This window comes from Vicugna pacos, chromosome 3, assembly GCF_048564905.1.
Source record: "Vicugna pacos chromosome 3, VicPac4, whole genome shotgun sequence".
Lineage (NCBI taxonomy): Eukaryota > Metazoa > Chordata > Mammalia > Artiodactyla > Camelidae > Vicugna > Vicugna pacos.
In genome coordinates, this window is record NC_132989.1 from 895,477 (window position 1) to 910,409 (window position 14,933).

The following is a 14,933-nucleotide window of genomic DNA, read 5'->3' on the forward strand; positions in this document are numbered from 1 at the left end:
TCATATACAAAAATTAAGTCAGAATGGATTAAAGACTTGAATGTAAGACCCAAAACAATAAAATTCCTAGAAGAAAATGTAGGCAATAACTTTATTGACTTTAGTTTTAGTGATGTTGTGTGGCTCTGACTCCAAAGGCAAGGAAAACAATAGCAAAAATAAACAAATAGGACTGTATGAAACGAAAAAGTTTCTACGCAGTGAAGGAAATCATTTCCAGAATGAAAAGTCAACCTATTTGAATGGGAGAGGATGTTTGCAAATGATGTATCCAATAAGGGGTTAATATCCAGAATATATAAAGAACTCATACAACTCAGGGACAAACAGCAATAATCAACACACCAATTTTAAAAAGGCGCATAGGATCTGAAGAGATATTTTTATTCCGAAGACATACAGATGTGCAACAGTTACATAAACAGGTCCAAAACATCACTAATTATCAGAAAAATGCAAGTCAAAACCACAATGGGATATTACCTCACACCTGTTAGAATGACTGTTATTGAAGAAAGAGTAACAAATGTTAGAGCGGATGTGGAGAAAAGAGAATCCTTGTACACTGTTGGTAGAACTGTAAACTGGTGCAGCTAATATAGAAAAGAATATGGAGATCACCCCCCCAATTAAGAATAGAACTACCACATGACCCATCTATTTCACTTTGGGTATTTATCTGAAGATCACCAAAAACCAGTATTTTGGAAAATACACCCCTATGTTTGTTGTAGCATTATTTACATTAGCCAAGGTATGGAAACAACTGAAGGATCCATTGATGAATGAAGTGATGAAGAAGACCTTTCTATATACAGTGGAATACTACTCAACCATAAAAGATAATGAAACCTCGCCATTTGTGACAAGGAGGGACCTTGAGGGTATTATGCAAAGCGAAATAAGTCAGACCGAGGGAGAAAACACCATACGATTTCACTTATATATGGAATCTTAAAAATCACAATGAACAAATAAAGCAAAACAGAAACAAACTCAATGATACAGCAAACAGATTAGTGGTTAGTAGAGGGGAAGGAGGTTGTGGGAGGGTAAAATGGGCGAAGGGTCTCCACTGGATGGTAATCGGTTTGTGGCAATGATTACTCTGTAGTGTATACAGATGTTGAACTATAATGCTATACACCTGAAATTTACATATATATATATGTGTGTGTGTGTGTGTGTGTGTATATATATATATATATATATATATATATATATATATATATATATATTTTTTTTTAGAAGGCTAAAAACACAAGGTGTATAACTGCATAGGGATGGAGTGGTATGTTAGTGGTGGGAATCCCCACCATATACTTCTCTCCCACACTAGGCTCTAGTTCTCACAATTAGAATTCAGATTGAAAACCACTGATCCAGATCATACAGTTTGGCTGTGAGATGATAATAACCTTAACTGATTTTACCTGACAACATTATCCTTGACACACTTGTCCATTGTAAAATCTGAGTGTTTAGCTTACATTTTGTTAGGTGTTGGATAATTGAAAATGATAGTTCCATGTCAAATTAAAACCACAAGAGCTCTGAACTCTGAGAAATAATCTGTAAATTATTAGAAGAAAGGCAGTACAGGGAAAATTTTCAGAGTCAAGTGGTGTGTATTTTCCTTATTTTAGCCGGAAATCAGTGATAAATAACATACAACTCATATGATTAGTTAAATGAAAGCAATAACTAATATATAAATTTTTAATAGAAAAAAGAGTGAAAAGGCTGATTTACATAATACTAGGGGGTATTGTCTCCCCAAAGAGGGGGTTTTCTGTTTAAACTTGATGTTTAATTATGCATAGATAGTTATTTTACTTAAGCAATATTTTATCACACTTATGAACTGATAGGTTATTTAGACAAACAGTTTCTATTGGTACCATATAGTTCTGCACTATACAGTACAGCACCACAAACCATGTGAGGCTGTTGAGGACCTGAAACGTGACTTTTCTGAATGGAGATGTTCCGTAAGTACAAATTATATCAAGAATCAAAGACTTCTTAGTACGAAAGAAGATAAGCAACATATCACATTAAAATGTCTATATTGACTACATTCTGAAATGCTAATACTTTGGATATCTTTGTTAAATAACATAGATTAAATTAGTTTTACTTTTTCTTTTTTACATTTTTTAATGTGGCTACTAGAAAATTTTAAATTACCTCTGTGGCTCCCAACAGACTTCTAGTGGAGAGCACTGGTCTAAGAGCTTCGCTTTCCCAGAATATGATGGCTCCAAATATCTCCATCCAAGCAAGCCCACAGAATTGAATAGAACCCATATTAGAAAAAATCAAGCAAAAAATTCAGGTGTAACAGTAAATTAGAAAGTAGTGGAGAGGCTGTGGAGAAAGGGGAACCCTCCTACACTGCTGGTGGGAATGCAGTTTGGTGCAGCCACTATGGAAAACAGTGTGGAGATTCCTCAAAAGACTAGGAATAGACTTACCAGATGACCCAGGAATCCCACTCCTGGGCTTCTATCCAGAAGGAAATCTACTTCAGGATGACACCTGCACTCCAATGTTCATAGCAGCACTGTTTACAATAGCCAAAACATGGAAACAGCCTAAATGTCCATCAATAGGTGACTGGATAAAGAAGAGGTGGTATATTTATACAATGGAATACTACTCAGCCATAAAAACTGACAACATAACGCCATTTGCAGCAACATGGATGCTCCTAGAGAATGTCATTCTAAGTGAAGTAAGCCAGAAAGAGAAAGAAAAATACCATATGAGATCACTCATATGTGGAATCTAAAGACTCTTGGACAGAGAATACAGACTTCTGGTTACCAGGGGGGTAGAGGGTGGGAAGGGATAGACTGGGATTTCAAAACTGTAGAATAGATAAACAAGATTACACTGTATAGCACAGGGAAATATACACAAAATGTTATGATAAATCACAGAGAAAAAAATGTGACAATGAGTGTGTATATGTCCATGAATGACTGAAAAATTGTGCTGAACACTGGAATTTGACACAGCATTGTAAAATGATTATAAATCAATAAAAAATGTTAAAAAAAAAGAAAGTAGTAAGAACACACTAATAACAGAGGGTTTGGTGCTTAGTGATTCATAAATATGATTTAATTTGCTTTCCCCAATATCCCTATGAAACACTGCTTTATCCATTCTACAGATGAAAAGCAATGAGATTTAAAGAGATTAAGAGATTTTCTTGGAAGCATATGACAAATCGGAGGCAGTATGCTGTTTTCCAGTAATTCAAAGTAGATATCAATTCATTCATTTCATAAGTATTTCCTGAGTCACACCGTGTGAGTTATGGTTTGAATTTATGCCACAGACCATCTGCATATTTCATCAAAAGTAAGTAATGACTGATAGATTCATAACTATGAAAAGTACATTCTCAGCCAGGCTTTTCTTGATGAGACCCATATTATATTCTTACAGACTTTTCAGCTTTTAACTCTTGAGATATTACAAGCTTTACACCAGAGTTTTATTAGCTGTTTTCCTGATGTGTGTCCTTCTTCGGTTTCTCTTCCCCCCCCCTCTATTGTGCTAAACCACGGGGGAAATGGAAGGCAAGCCTTCAGCAGCAATTCACATGAAGGATAAAGAGAATGCCCACTCAACCCTGCCAATCAGAAGTTTGGTAAGAACGAGTTCCTTAGAGAACTCAGTTCATTATTTCACTGTAAATTCAGATGGTGCCTGGTTAGTAGAGACCAAGCACAGTGATTGCTGCTGGTCCCTGGAAATGTTAAAGCCCACGAGGGACAGATGGGCCCCCAAATCTCTCTTTCATGGCAAAGGTATCCCCAGCCCTGACCATGATTATTTAAAGCATTGAAAGTCACTAATGGGTCCCTAGAGATCCCCACAGCACTCTTCACAAAGGGAGAGATTTCAGCATCTCCATAATTCCTCAAATTTTAAAAGCATTTTTGTCCCTCTCTGTTCGTATTGACTCATGGCCTGCATTTAAAAAACTACAAAGCAGATAACTACACAAGAATATTAGAAAATAAGAAAAAAAAAAAAACAACGGAAACACTTGATGCTCTCATATAATAATTATTAATAATACTTCTATGCTTATGCATAATTTTTTATCTTAGCATACTTTCAATTATATATATTATATAACATATATAATAATATATTAATACTATTATTAAAATAGTATATTAAATTAATGCTATTATATAATAGTATTTTATACTATCAAGTATGCCTTTTTATGTAAAGTACAGTTTTTACACAGAATATTGAATAATGTAATATGTAACCATTTATTCCTCAGTTGGTTGACACTCACATTGTTTCTAAGTTTGCTTACAATGTGCAATACTGTGAGATTAGTTTTGTGGAAGTGGGTCTTGGAAAATGGATTTATTAGGCTTTTGAAGTCCATGGCCAAATTGTTACAAAGCTAGTGATTAGTGATACTCAAAGAATGACATTGGAGCACATTTGTGGCATGATAATCCGGTACCAGTATCTAAACTTGCTTTAATGTGAATTTCTTTGATACTGAAAAAAAATATACATGTTATTATATGTATATTTTGTCTTTCTATTGCTTATTTTAGGAATTTCATTCTTCATGACCCTTGCCCTTTTCTATACTGGAGATTTCTCAAAAATCAATATTACTCTATAGGTAAGGACCTTTTTTTCTGTGTCTAATATTTATTGCAAGTATTTTACCTAAATGATTACCTGCAATTATAACTTTATTTAATTTTTAGGTCAAAATGTTTTAAATAGTTACTTAATTAAGACATTTATTTTGTCCCTTTGAAATCTGGGTTTGGACATTATTCCTCATACAGGTAGGTCTGTGATTCATATGATATTCTATTTTAATCCAGTTATCAAAATATATCAAATGTGTAATATTTGAATTAAAAATAGAATCTATTTCACTCTTTCTTGAAAAATTTAGGACTATAGATTCCTCTAAAAGGAAAAACATAATAAATTTGTCCTTTCAGTTCATGCCAGTGAACTTCAATTTCTACTTATTCAAATAAGCAAAAGAGTTCAAATGCAAATGAAGACTAGGATTACCTCGCTGAAGTTCCCCTCTTCTCTCTCTGTTGATGTGGGAAACACATCGTCATAAATGAAACCGATTTTCACTCATGTTGCATATGTAAATGTTGGCATAAAATGTGAATACTTAAAAAACTAATGGGTTTTAGTTTAGCCTTAAGCAACATTGCAATGGTAGTGACAATTAAATTCTGGGATCTCACCCTGTGCTTTCTTACTCTTCTCTCTCTAGTAATAGCAGATTCAACAGAATGTAGCTAGGTTTCTTCCTTCCTTCCTTCCTTCCTTCCTTCCTTCCTTTCTTTCTTTTTCTTTCTTTCTTTCTTTCTTTCTTTCTTTCTTTCTTTCTTTCTTTCTTTCTTTCTTTCTTTCTTTCTTTCTTTCTTTCTTTCTTTCTTTTTTCTTTTCTTTTCTTTTCTTTCTTTCTTTCTTTTTCCTTTTTCACATTGTCATTCTCCTGTTAAACTGCTTCCTGTCAAACACTGGAACAATTCTAAGTGACCATTTAATTCAGATTTTGCTAAAAGTTTAAAACAGGCAGGAGATCATGACATTGGCATAAACGGAAATTCACCTGAGCAAACAGAAATAAAAATAAAGGTTGACCCTCAGTATAAGCCATTTAATCCTATGTATAGTCTAGTCCATTATGATTCTCCCTTACCATGTTTTTATGTAAAACCTCACTTCTAATTGTGGAGTAAAAACAGCTTTTTCTAAAGTAAAATCATTTGGGCATCTTTAGAAGGGTAGAGAAATTTTGACAGAAACAAAGAATCATTCTTTATTCTGAAAGCAGACTAATAACGTGATCATCCCATCAGCTCAATCTCAAGAAAAATTAAACTGAAGTCTTCTCTTGTCTATTCCCACCCTTGAAATCTGTTTTCCTTGACATTTGGTGAGTAGTATTATGTACACTAAAAAATATTTGGAAACATAAACCTGTTTTCACGTTCTATTTTCATCATGTATGAGATTCTGGATGCCTGGCAAGCCACTCAAATTTTCTATCTTATCCAATAATTTCCAAGTATAAAATAAGAAAGTGTGGTCAGTTATTTTAGGGCAGAATTTGTAGGATTTTCTTAACTAAATTATTTTTAAAGATATTCATCAATTACCTGAGGAGATGGGCTGGTGGAAACAAATTAGATAAACTCTTGCCCTTATAAATACCTCAAAATTATAAAAGTGAATATACTTTTTCAAGAAAGTAAGCTTTGTTGAAACCTTACATTAAAACAAACTTGCATAGAATTTTCCTGAGCAGAAAAATCACCTGTATTCTAATGTACACAACAGAGAATTGAGTCTATCTTATAGACTGAAAGAAGAAATCAGATCAAAAAATATAAAATTTATATGAGTCATACTGATTCATAAGTACCTATAATTAGAAAACTAAGGTATTTCAACTTTGAGATTTCCTAGTATGTCCCTAGTTTGAACCAGCTTCCCAGTAAGTCCAGAATCAAATACTATTTCAAACACCACATAATTAACTGATAAAAAGTCCTCAAAGTTACTTACCTCACACTGTAGCCTCCCCAGAATCTGATGGTCTCAACTGAAGATCAATTATCTACTGTCTGGAGAAAAATCTTACAGAATTAAAGTAGTAAATGGAATTGCTCAGCAATTTTTAAATAAGTATGGGTAACTAAGAGGAAAGAATCAGATCTTTCAAACTGAAAGCTGGTATTCTGAATGGAAGGAAAACAAAGAAGGGGAAAGAAAAGCAAAGAGCGTGTGAAGTCATAAGTGGCTATAGTTTCAAAGAATAAAATGGTGAATTGGCTTGAACACAGAATTACATCTTGTTGGCCGAAGGTATGGACCAGTCTCAACCAATGTAAGATACTTTCAAACAGGCAAGGATAGGTGAATAGATTGAAAACCTAGAGATGGTCAAGCAGTCCTTAAATGCCTAATAAAGATGGTACAAGGAAAGCTGGCACCAGCTACATGATGTAGGCTACTACAAGCAAAGAGTTCAAGCAATTTAAATAAGACAGCTTGCATTATCAAGGTAGACTAGTACTCCCATTTGGAAGAATAATTGATATCAGAATATCAATCCCTGGGGCACTTTGTCCCTAACCTACAATTACACGTAATCTTCCAGTTTTCAAAGAATTATAGTAGTTAAGGTGTCACCCAAAAAGTCAGGCATCAGGCTGTGGAACTCTACATTCAAATTAATTACTTTTTCTCCCTACTTTTTTCATGGCATGATTTTGGATCACTTATCCCCTTTTTACACTTCTAATCTTTATGCATTCCACTCTCGAAAGTTAATGAAAAAATCCAACCCTCCTAGGGGTGCATTGTCTTGCTAAAGGCAGTACATTTTATGCCTACCCTGTCACTAAAGTATTCACCTGGTATGTGACCATCTGATCTTTCATATAACGTGTAGTTAGTTATAAGAAAATGTTCATCACTGAAAAACATTCAAAATATATAGAACAACAACTAAAACAATAAGAAAATACAATTTTTGAGTTATTTCAAGAGTAAGGTACTCTTTCCCCTTTTTTTCTAATAATCTCACAAGTGCCCACATTCTACTCTTTGGGAAAAAAAAAAATCTTTGGCCAAGGAACTTTGCTATGTTGTTATCTCCCTCTGCATTATCTGTTGAGTCTTTATCATGCAATTTACATTTAACACTTCCTTCTACGTACATAAATGAAATTCAGATTTCAGGTTTTCTGATCCTGAAGTTCTGAAGTTCATGTAATACAGGGAGCCTTATTCATGTTTACACAGTTAGATACAAACATAAATATTCTCTTTGGGTAAAAAAAGAAATCCATTCAAATTACAAATTGAAAAAGCTAATAAATGCCTAAATGAATTTCATAAAAAAACAGTAACATAATATTATGATTTAACTGCTTGACACACAACTTTAACCATTTTTCAACAATTTTGGACTGCATATTCTGTGGTTGCACTTTATAAGACAATGACATTTTCTGTGAAGAAAAGAGAAAAATAATTCAATTATTCTAGTATTGTTGGCTGAGAATTATTTTCTTATACTTTAGAAAAGTTTCTGTGCTTCCTACATTTTTAGGATTGTGGTCAACTTAAGATAACTGTTATTAAATTATTTTCATATAGGACCTCCCTGAACCTGAGTTTCCCAGAAATTTGATCTTAGAAAATAAACACTACATTGTACATTTTCCCCAAGAAATGTGATCCAGGAAGCCAAAGGGACAGTGAGAGAGAAGTAGAGGTTAAAGCAAGAAAAATGAATGGAATACTACTCAGCCATAAAAAGAATAAAATAATGCCATTTGCAACAACACAGATGGACCTAGAGATTGTCACTCTAAGTGAAGTAAGCCAGAAAGAGAAAGAAAATTACCATATGATATCACTCATATGTGGAATCTAAAAAAAAGAGGAAAAAAGGACACTATGAACTCATTTGCAAAACAGAAACAGACCTGCAGACATAGTAATCAATCTATGGTTACCAGAGAATCGGGGTGGGAAGGAATAAATTTGGGAGTTTGAGATTTACAAATGTTAGCCACTATATATAAAAATAAATTTTAAAGTTTCTGCTGTGTAGCACAGGGAACTATGTTCAATATCTTGTAATAACCTTTAATGAAATAGAATATGGAAACGAATGGGGAGCAGCATCCATTACCAGCTACCAGGCCCCCTTTTGCTGTTTTCCTCCAGACAGTGCGTGTATAAAATCAGAATTTATCTTTCCTGGTGACTCCTTCATCTTAAAGGGCGGGAGAAGATGTCTGGCAAAGATAAGAGCCCATCTGGCTGACCAGCATGAAAGCTCTTGTCTCATTAGAACCTTCTTTATAATAGTCATTGCACCTTTAGATTGTCTTTTGCAAGATTTTGTCATTTTTGTGGATATCTACATCTTCTGGGGCCACAGTTCTTAGACATAGATGAAGCAGATGGGCTGGAAAGTGGCGTGCTCAATTATTTGGAAGTTGAGGATCCCACTTTCTTAGCTAAGACTTGGGTCTCTTGGTGCCAAACTCAAACTAATACCAAAGCAGCATCCAGCGCTGGGTTGGGGGTCATGGGGTGTTTTACTGTGTACCTCATTTGTTGCACAGGTTGACCTAGTGTCACTCTAACTCATTCCATTACAAATGCACTGTCACAGGTAGTCTGAGAAATAAATGATGCACTCTAACAGCTTTTATGTGCTTTAGTCATGCCCATCAACTTTTGTGACTTTTGGTTTTGAGATTCCGTTAGAAATAGCCTTTACCTCATGTGTACATTTAACACATCGGCAGAAACCAGAGAGATGTCACTGTGAACTGGCCAATAGTAGGCCTGTGCATACCACCAGCAATTCTCACTGTGAAACTGGGGACTGAGGAAAGGACTGACTCTGCAGACTCCAAAAAATTAAGAATGTGGACTGGGATATTCCAATCAGATGCAATACTGGGGACTAATCCACCAGTAATTTCTAATGTAGAGTCTGAGGACAGAACCAAGTTCTGAGGATTCCAATCAAATGGGCAAGTGCAGACTGAACCAAGGGCTAGGGGCTTGGGTTCTGTGTGGAAAATTCTGTCAGTTCAAGCTGACCTGGCCTGGGTTGAAAAGCCAATTAAATCAGTACCCTGACACAGTGAGTGTGGTGCTCAACACCAAGAGGAGTTTCCCATGATTCCCAGAACTGTCAAGACATTGGAGAACTCAAAGTGTTTGTGGGTACCAGTGCCTGTGTTGTCCTTGAAGCCATGAGAAGTATCCTTCAGATCCCATCACGCTCCATAATATTGGCAAAAAAATAAAATTCCACTCAGTAAATTTTACAGACCTTATAAGTTGACAAATAAAATATGATATATGTTAGCTTTTTTATTGTAGTATACCCAATAGTCAAAAATAAACATACAAAAATTTGAACGTGATCAAGTTTTTCAAAGTCAACGCTGAGTGTGTCATGCATCCACACCAAGAAACAGAAAACTATGAGCACCAAGAAGTCTTCCTTTGCACACTTTCAGCCACCAACCTTCCCAAAGCACAGGGTAGTCTCGCTAGATCTGTACATTATATAAATACACCCTTTGTGACTTGCTTCTTTAGTTCAACATTATGTTTTTGAGACTAAGCAATGTTGCTCCCAGTGATGTTAGAACACCTACTATTATTGTATTGACGATGTCACTCTTTATTTATTTGTTTTTGATTTCACCATCAGTGAGCTTTTGGGTCACTTCTGATTTTTTATTTGTTACTGCGTGACTTTTGGTAACCCTTATGCATATGTGTCTGTTAGGAATTCACTCAAGTATGAACCTTCTAGAGCACAAATTATGAATATGTTCCACTTTAGTGGCTGCTGTCACATAAAATGTGGTGGAAATACAGATTGCTTGCTTGCTTTTTTGCTTGACATTTGTTTTCATTATCTTGCCCCCACTGGAATGTAAACTTCTTGAGCACAGGTGCTTTGTCTATTTTGTTCACAGCTATGATGAATGAGCAGATAAATGGATGGATAAATGAGGAAGCTGGATCTGAAAGACACAGCATTCTATCGATCACATTCCTTGAAACGTTACAGTCCAGGGCACTGATTAAAAATGTTACCCTAAAGAATTCCATTATATCCATGACCTCCACTGTTCTCATCAAACTGGAATTTATAATGAGTGTTTCATTTATAATGAGAGTAATAAAGGATGATGAATCTGACAAAGCGTTTAAATCATTACCTTTTAGACCGATGGACCAATATGATTATGATCACTAATAATTTAATAAAGTTACCCCTTTGATCACTGAGTGAATACCTTATATAATCCAGTGGGACGTTGAACATGATTTGTCACATCCTTTCTGCCCTCAATTCCTTGGATTAGTGGGGATATGGATAAGAACAGTGAGCTAACTTCTATTACCAGGCTAACATATGCTTAATCTTGATGACTTTGTGATATATTCAAAAAATATATCAGCATCCTCCCAGCTGGTATCCCTGTATGTTTCTCCAACATCTTAGAAATGCTTTCGTGCATTCAGTCCTGTCATGTTGTCTTCTCTGGACAATGTCCTTTACTCTCATCCAATTTTTACTAATCTGACAAGTAGTTCTTACTAATGTGTTGCAAACAAGCAAAAGTTAAATACTGTCTTTCTAAACTTTTAACTTTTAATAATCATTAAAACTTTTTTAATAATCATTAAAACTTTTAATAAACTTTTAAAAATCACCTAATGATTTTAATGATTACAATAGCTTTTTGAGTAAAACACGTTCAGTGAGTTTTCCTACCACTTGACAAACTAGAATGTGTAAGACAGCTATCCAACTGTCTTCCTAAATGGCTGGGTACGAGTATTACTCTAAAAATAGAAGAAACAATGATATTTCTCTCATTTTTAGATGGTAAGCTAGAGTTGCCTAGCAGTAACTTTCACCCCCAAAGTAATATCTTCCGTTCTGTACTCCTTAACATATTCATACCATTTAAAATTGCATGCAGTTTATTTTAGTCCCCAAAGGCAAAATTGCAGAGCAAGAAATTTTAACTTGTGTTTTTGGAAACCGCTGAGCATTTATTTTGAACACATGTGAGCAGGGAAGGAGGAAAGGAAGATGTAAGAAAGGAAAGAAGAGATGAGGGAAGGAAGACCAAGAGGATACATTTTTTTATATAGATCATTTTTTTTTTCTGCACAGTTGAATGTACCCTCCAATTTAATCTTTCATTGAGAGCATTTCCACACCGGCCACAGAGGCTCCCATTCACCACCTGCATGGGGAAGAGTCAAGCGTCAAAAGGCATCCCCTGACACTCTTTGTACACCCTTGCACCTGGCCAGTGCCCTCTTCATAGCTCCGGTCACATCCTTGTTCCTCAAACTGTAGATGAGTGGATTAAGCATGGGTGTGAGGATAGTGTAGAACACGGAGAAGACTTTGTCTTGCTCTGGCCTGTGGTAAGAGTGTGGCAGCATGTAGGTGTACATGGCAGCCCCATAGAACAGGGTCACCACTGTTATGTGAGATGAGCAGGTGGCAAACGCCTTCTTCCTCCCCTCCACTGAGCTCATGCGGTGGACTGTGGTCAGGATTTGGGCATAGGAGGCAATCACCAAAGAGAAAGGAATCAGAAGCATCAAAACACAGCACACATACATCACTGTCTCATAGACAGCTGTGTCTGCACAAGCAAACTTCAGGACGGCAGGTGCTTCACAGAAGAAATGGTTTATCTCCCGGGAGTTGCAGAAAGGGAAACTCATGGTGATGGGGGTCAGAAGGAAGCCATCCAGAGAGCCCCCAAACCAGTAACCTACTATAATCATCCAACAAACACGGCGGCTCATGAGGACGGGATAGCGGAGGGGGTTGCAGATGGCTATGTAGCGGTCATAGGCCATGAGGTCCAGCAGGAAGAACTCAGCTCCTACAAGGGTGAGATAGAGGAAGTGCTGAGCTGTGCATCCCACGAAGGAGATGGTCCTTTGACCCAGCAGGTAGTCGACCAGCATCTTGGGCACGATGGTAGAGATGTACATCATGTCAATGAGGGAGAGGTGGCTAAGTAGGAAGTACATGGGGGTGTGAAGGCACACGTCGGTGCGGATCAGGAATATCATGACCCCACTGGCCATCAACGTGGTGAAAAAGATGAGAGAGATGATGGCAAAAAGAAGGCCTGATGTGTCTTGTCTGTTGAACAACCCCATGAAGATAAAATCTGTAGAGGATGTGTTATATCCTTCCATGGATCCCATGATGGTGCTGTTGTGACCTAGAACCTTCCAAATAAAACCATGATATTTGCAGGAAATTAACATAGCATACAGACTGATTGTTAGGAAGTAAATTTCTAAGTTGGAAGAAAGCGTTTAAAATATTTTTTGCAGAAAGAGAGTCACAGACACAGAAAACAAACAGAATGGAGGAAGGAGGGATAAATTGAGAGTTGGGCATTGGCAGATACAAACTACTGTGTACGGAATAAATTTAAAAAAAAACAAGGTCCCTCAGGGATCTGTAGCCAATGGCTTGTAGTAACCTGCAATGAAAAAGAATGTATAAACTAATACAATATTGTAAATCAAGTATACGTCAATAAAAAGTTAAATAACATAGTTTCACATTACTTTGTTACTCATTCTTAGCAACAAACTATTCTAAAATATTTTTCAATAAAATTGATTATTTTAAATCAAAAGTTCTTTATAATCATTGAACAAGATGATGTCAGCAATACTATTGTACCACAGTGATACATACAACAACCCTCAATGCTATACAGGAGTTAAATATACCCTGGTCTGTTGTATGTGTGTGTGTGTCTGTGTCTGTGTGTGTGAACGTACCACCTTGGATGCTTTTAAATTGGTATCTGTATTCAGTGCATGTTTATTATCATCATCATCACCACCATCTTTGAAACATCTCAGTACTGGCTGTTAATAGTGAATGTTGGCCATTTAGCCACAAATATGAGTGCCTTACCATTTGGGCTGCGAATCACTATGTTATGAGTGTTCTGTTGGTGCCATTTTGTCTATGTCGCAGGCAAAATTGAATGGAGGAAATCAAGTGGGGAATGGAAATTACTCTTGCAAACCCAGATGTGAAGGGGTCACCCAGTACAAGAGGCATTCACTGTTTTAGAATTATTTTTGTTGATTTTTTAAAAAAGAAATTTCCATTGTAGGATGTTGGGTAATTAGCATTAGTATTTAGCATCAGCAATTAGGATTCCGAGGGAATAGCACAAGAACATATGCACTGAACTATAACCCACTGGTTAGTTTTGGAAACTGAAATTTTTTCATAATTATCTGTAATTCAGAAAAACTCATTGACTCTGTTTTATATAATTTCAGGTGATGATAAAGGAAAAATTCACAACAAATTGTTTGAAAGTCAAGGAAGATTTTTCATATGTTTAAAGTTAAATATGTCAAGATGAGATATATTTTACCAACATGGTTGGAAGTTAAATTGATCCAACTAGTCCATGTTCCTCTAAATATACTACAAGTATGAGCATTTGAGTCAACTGTACAGAAAAAAATATTATCAAGAGTAATTATAATGATACTGTGAAGAGTTTACTTTGTGCCAAGTGTTTTGTATCTGTTCACTCTCAATTCACTATGTGCTCTCACTCAAATTAGTTATCAAATAAAATGTGCTGACAACGTGAGTCATTAAATGTGAATAATTAAATTTTTAACTATGCATACTCATTAATGTGAGCCGTGAAAATTAGTCATAATCAAGAGTATACCACATTAACTGTTATAATATGGACTGCTGAATTTCAAGAGAATTAACTCTATTTTTCATGTTTATCTTTTTAATTTCTTTTGTTTTGCTAATTTCATAATCTTTGTTGCCAGGTCTCAAAAATTTGCCTGACACCACGTACCATTTTATCATCCTTCAGAACCTGCCTCATTTTTCTATTAATGTTAAAATATGCTTCTAAAGGAAAAAACTTCTGTCCAATTTATGGAATAGCTTAAATATTAGTAATATTTTAACTGCTCCCACACCTTCCGCATTTTGGGTCTACCTTTTTTGCGTGTACCAAGTCCTACTCACAGAGGAAAATTATGTATTGCTTTACAAAATCAAGTAGCTTTCTTTGCTCTCCATCCACATTCATTCCTTAATCTTTTAATACTTTTTCTGCTGTTCTAATTTTTTTCTGCCTGGCCCTATAGTTCTAACAATGACAGAGTCAACTCCAAAGGCTTCTCCATTTTGCAGCTAACTGGTCATACCCTCTTGACTGCACATAAAAAGTTTAATTGGTAAGAGAACAAGTCCTGTTTGGTAAAATTACTGTCTGCTATCTCACTAGGGG

The 14,933-nt window shown here is 35.7% G+C and overlaps 1 protein-coding gene across 1 annotated transcript; it reads right to left on the bottom strand.

Moving 5' to 3' along the window:
* Positions 1 to 11,871: 11,871 nt before the first annotated feature.
* On the bottom strand, positions 11,872 to 12,828 carry LOC140689232 (olfactory receptor 2T1-like). The gene has a single exon (XM_072949462.1). The coding sequence runs from the start codon at positions 12,826 to 12,828 to the stop codon at positions 11,872 to 11,874; it is 957 nt and encodes a 318-aa protein (XP_072805563.1).
* Positions 12,829 to 14,933: the final 2,105 nt, after the last annotated feature.

What these genes read in the sequence shown, in the direction of transcription:
- LOC140689232 (XM_072949462.1), bottom strand. Translation starts at nt 12,828, where the DNA reads ATGGAAGGATATAACACATCCTCTACAGATTTTATCTTCATGGGGTTG.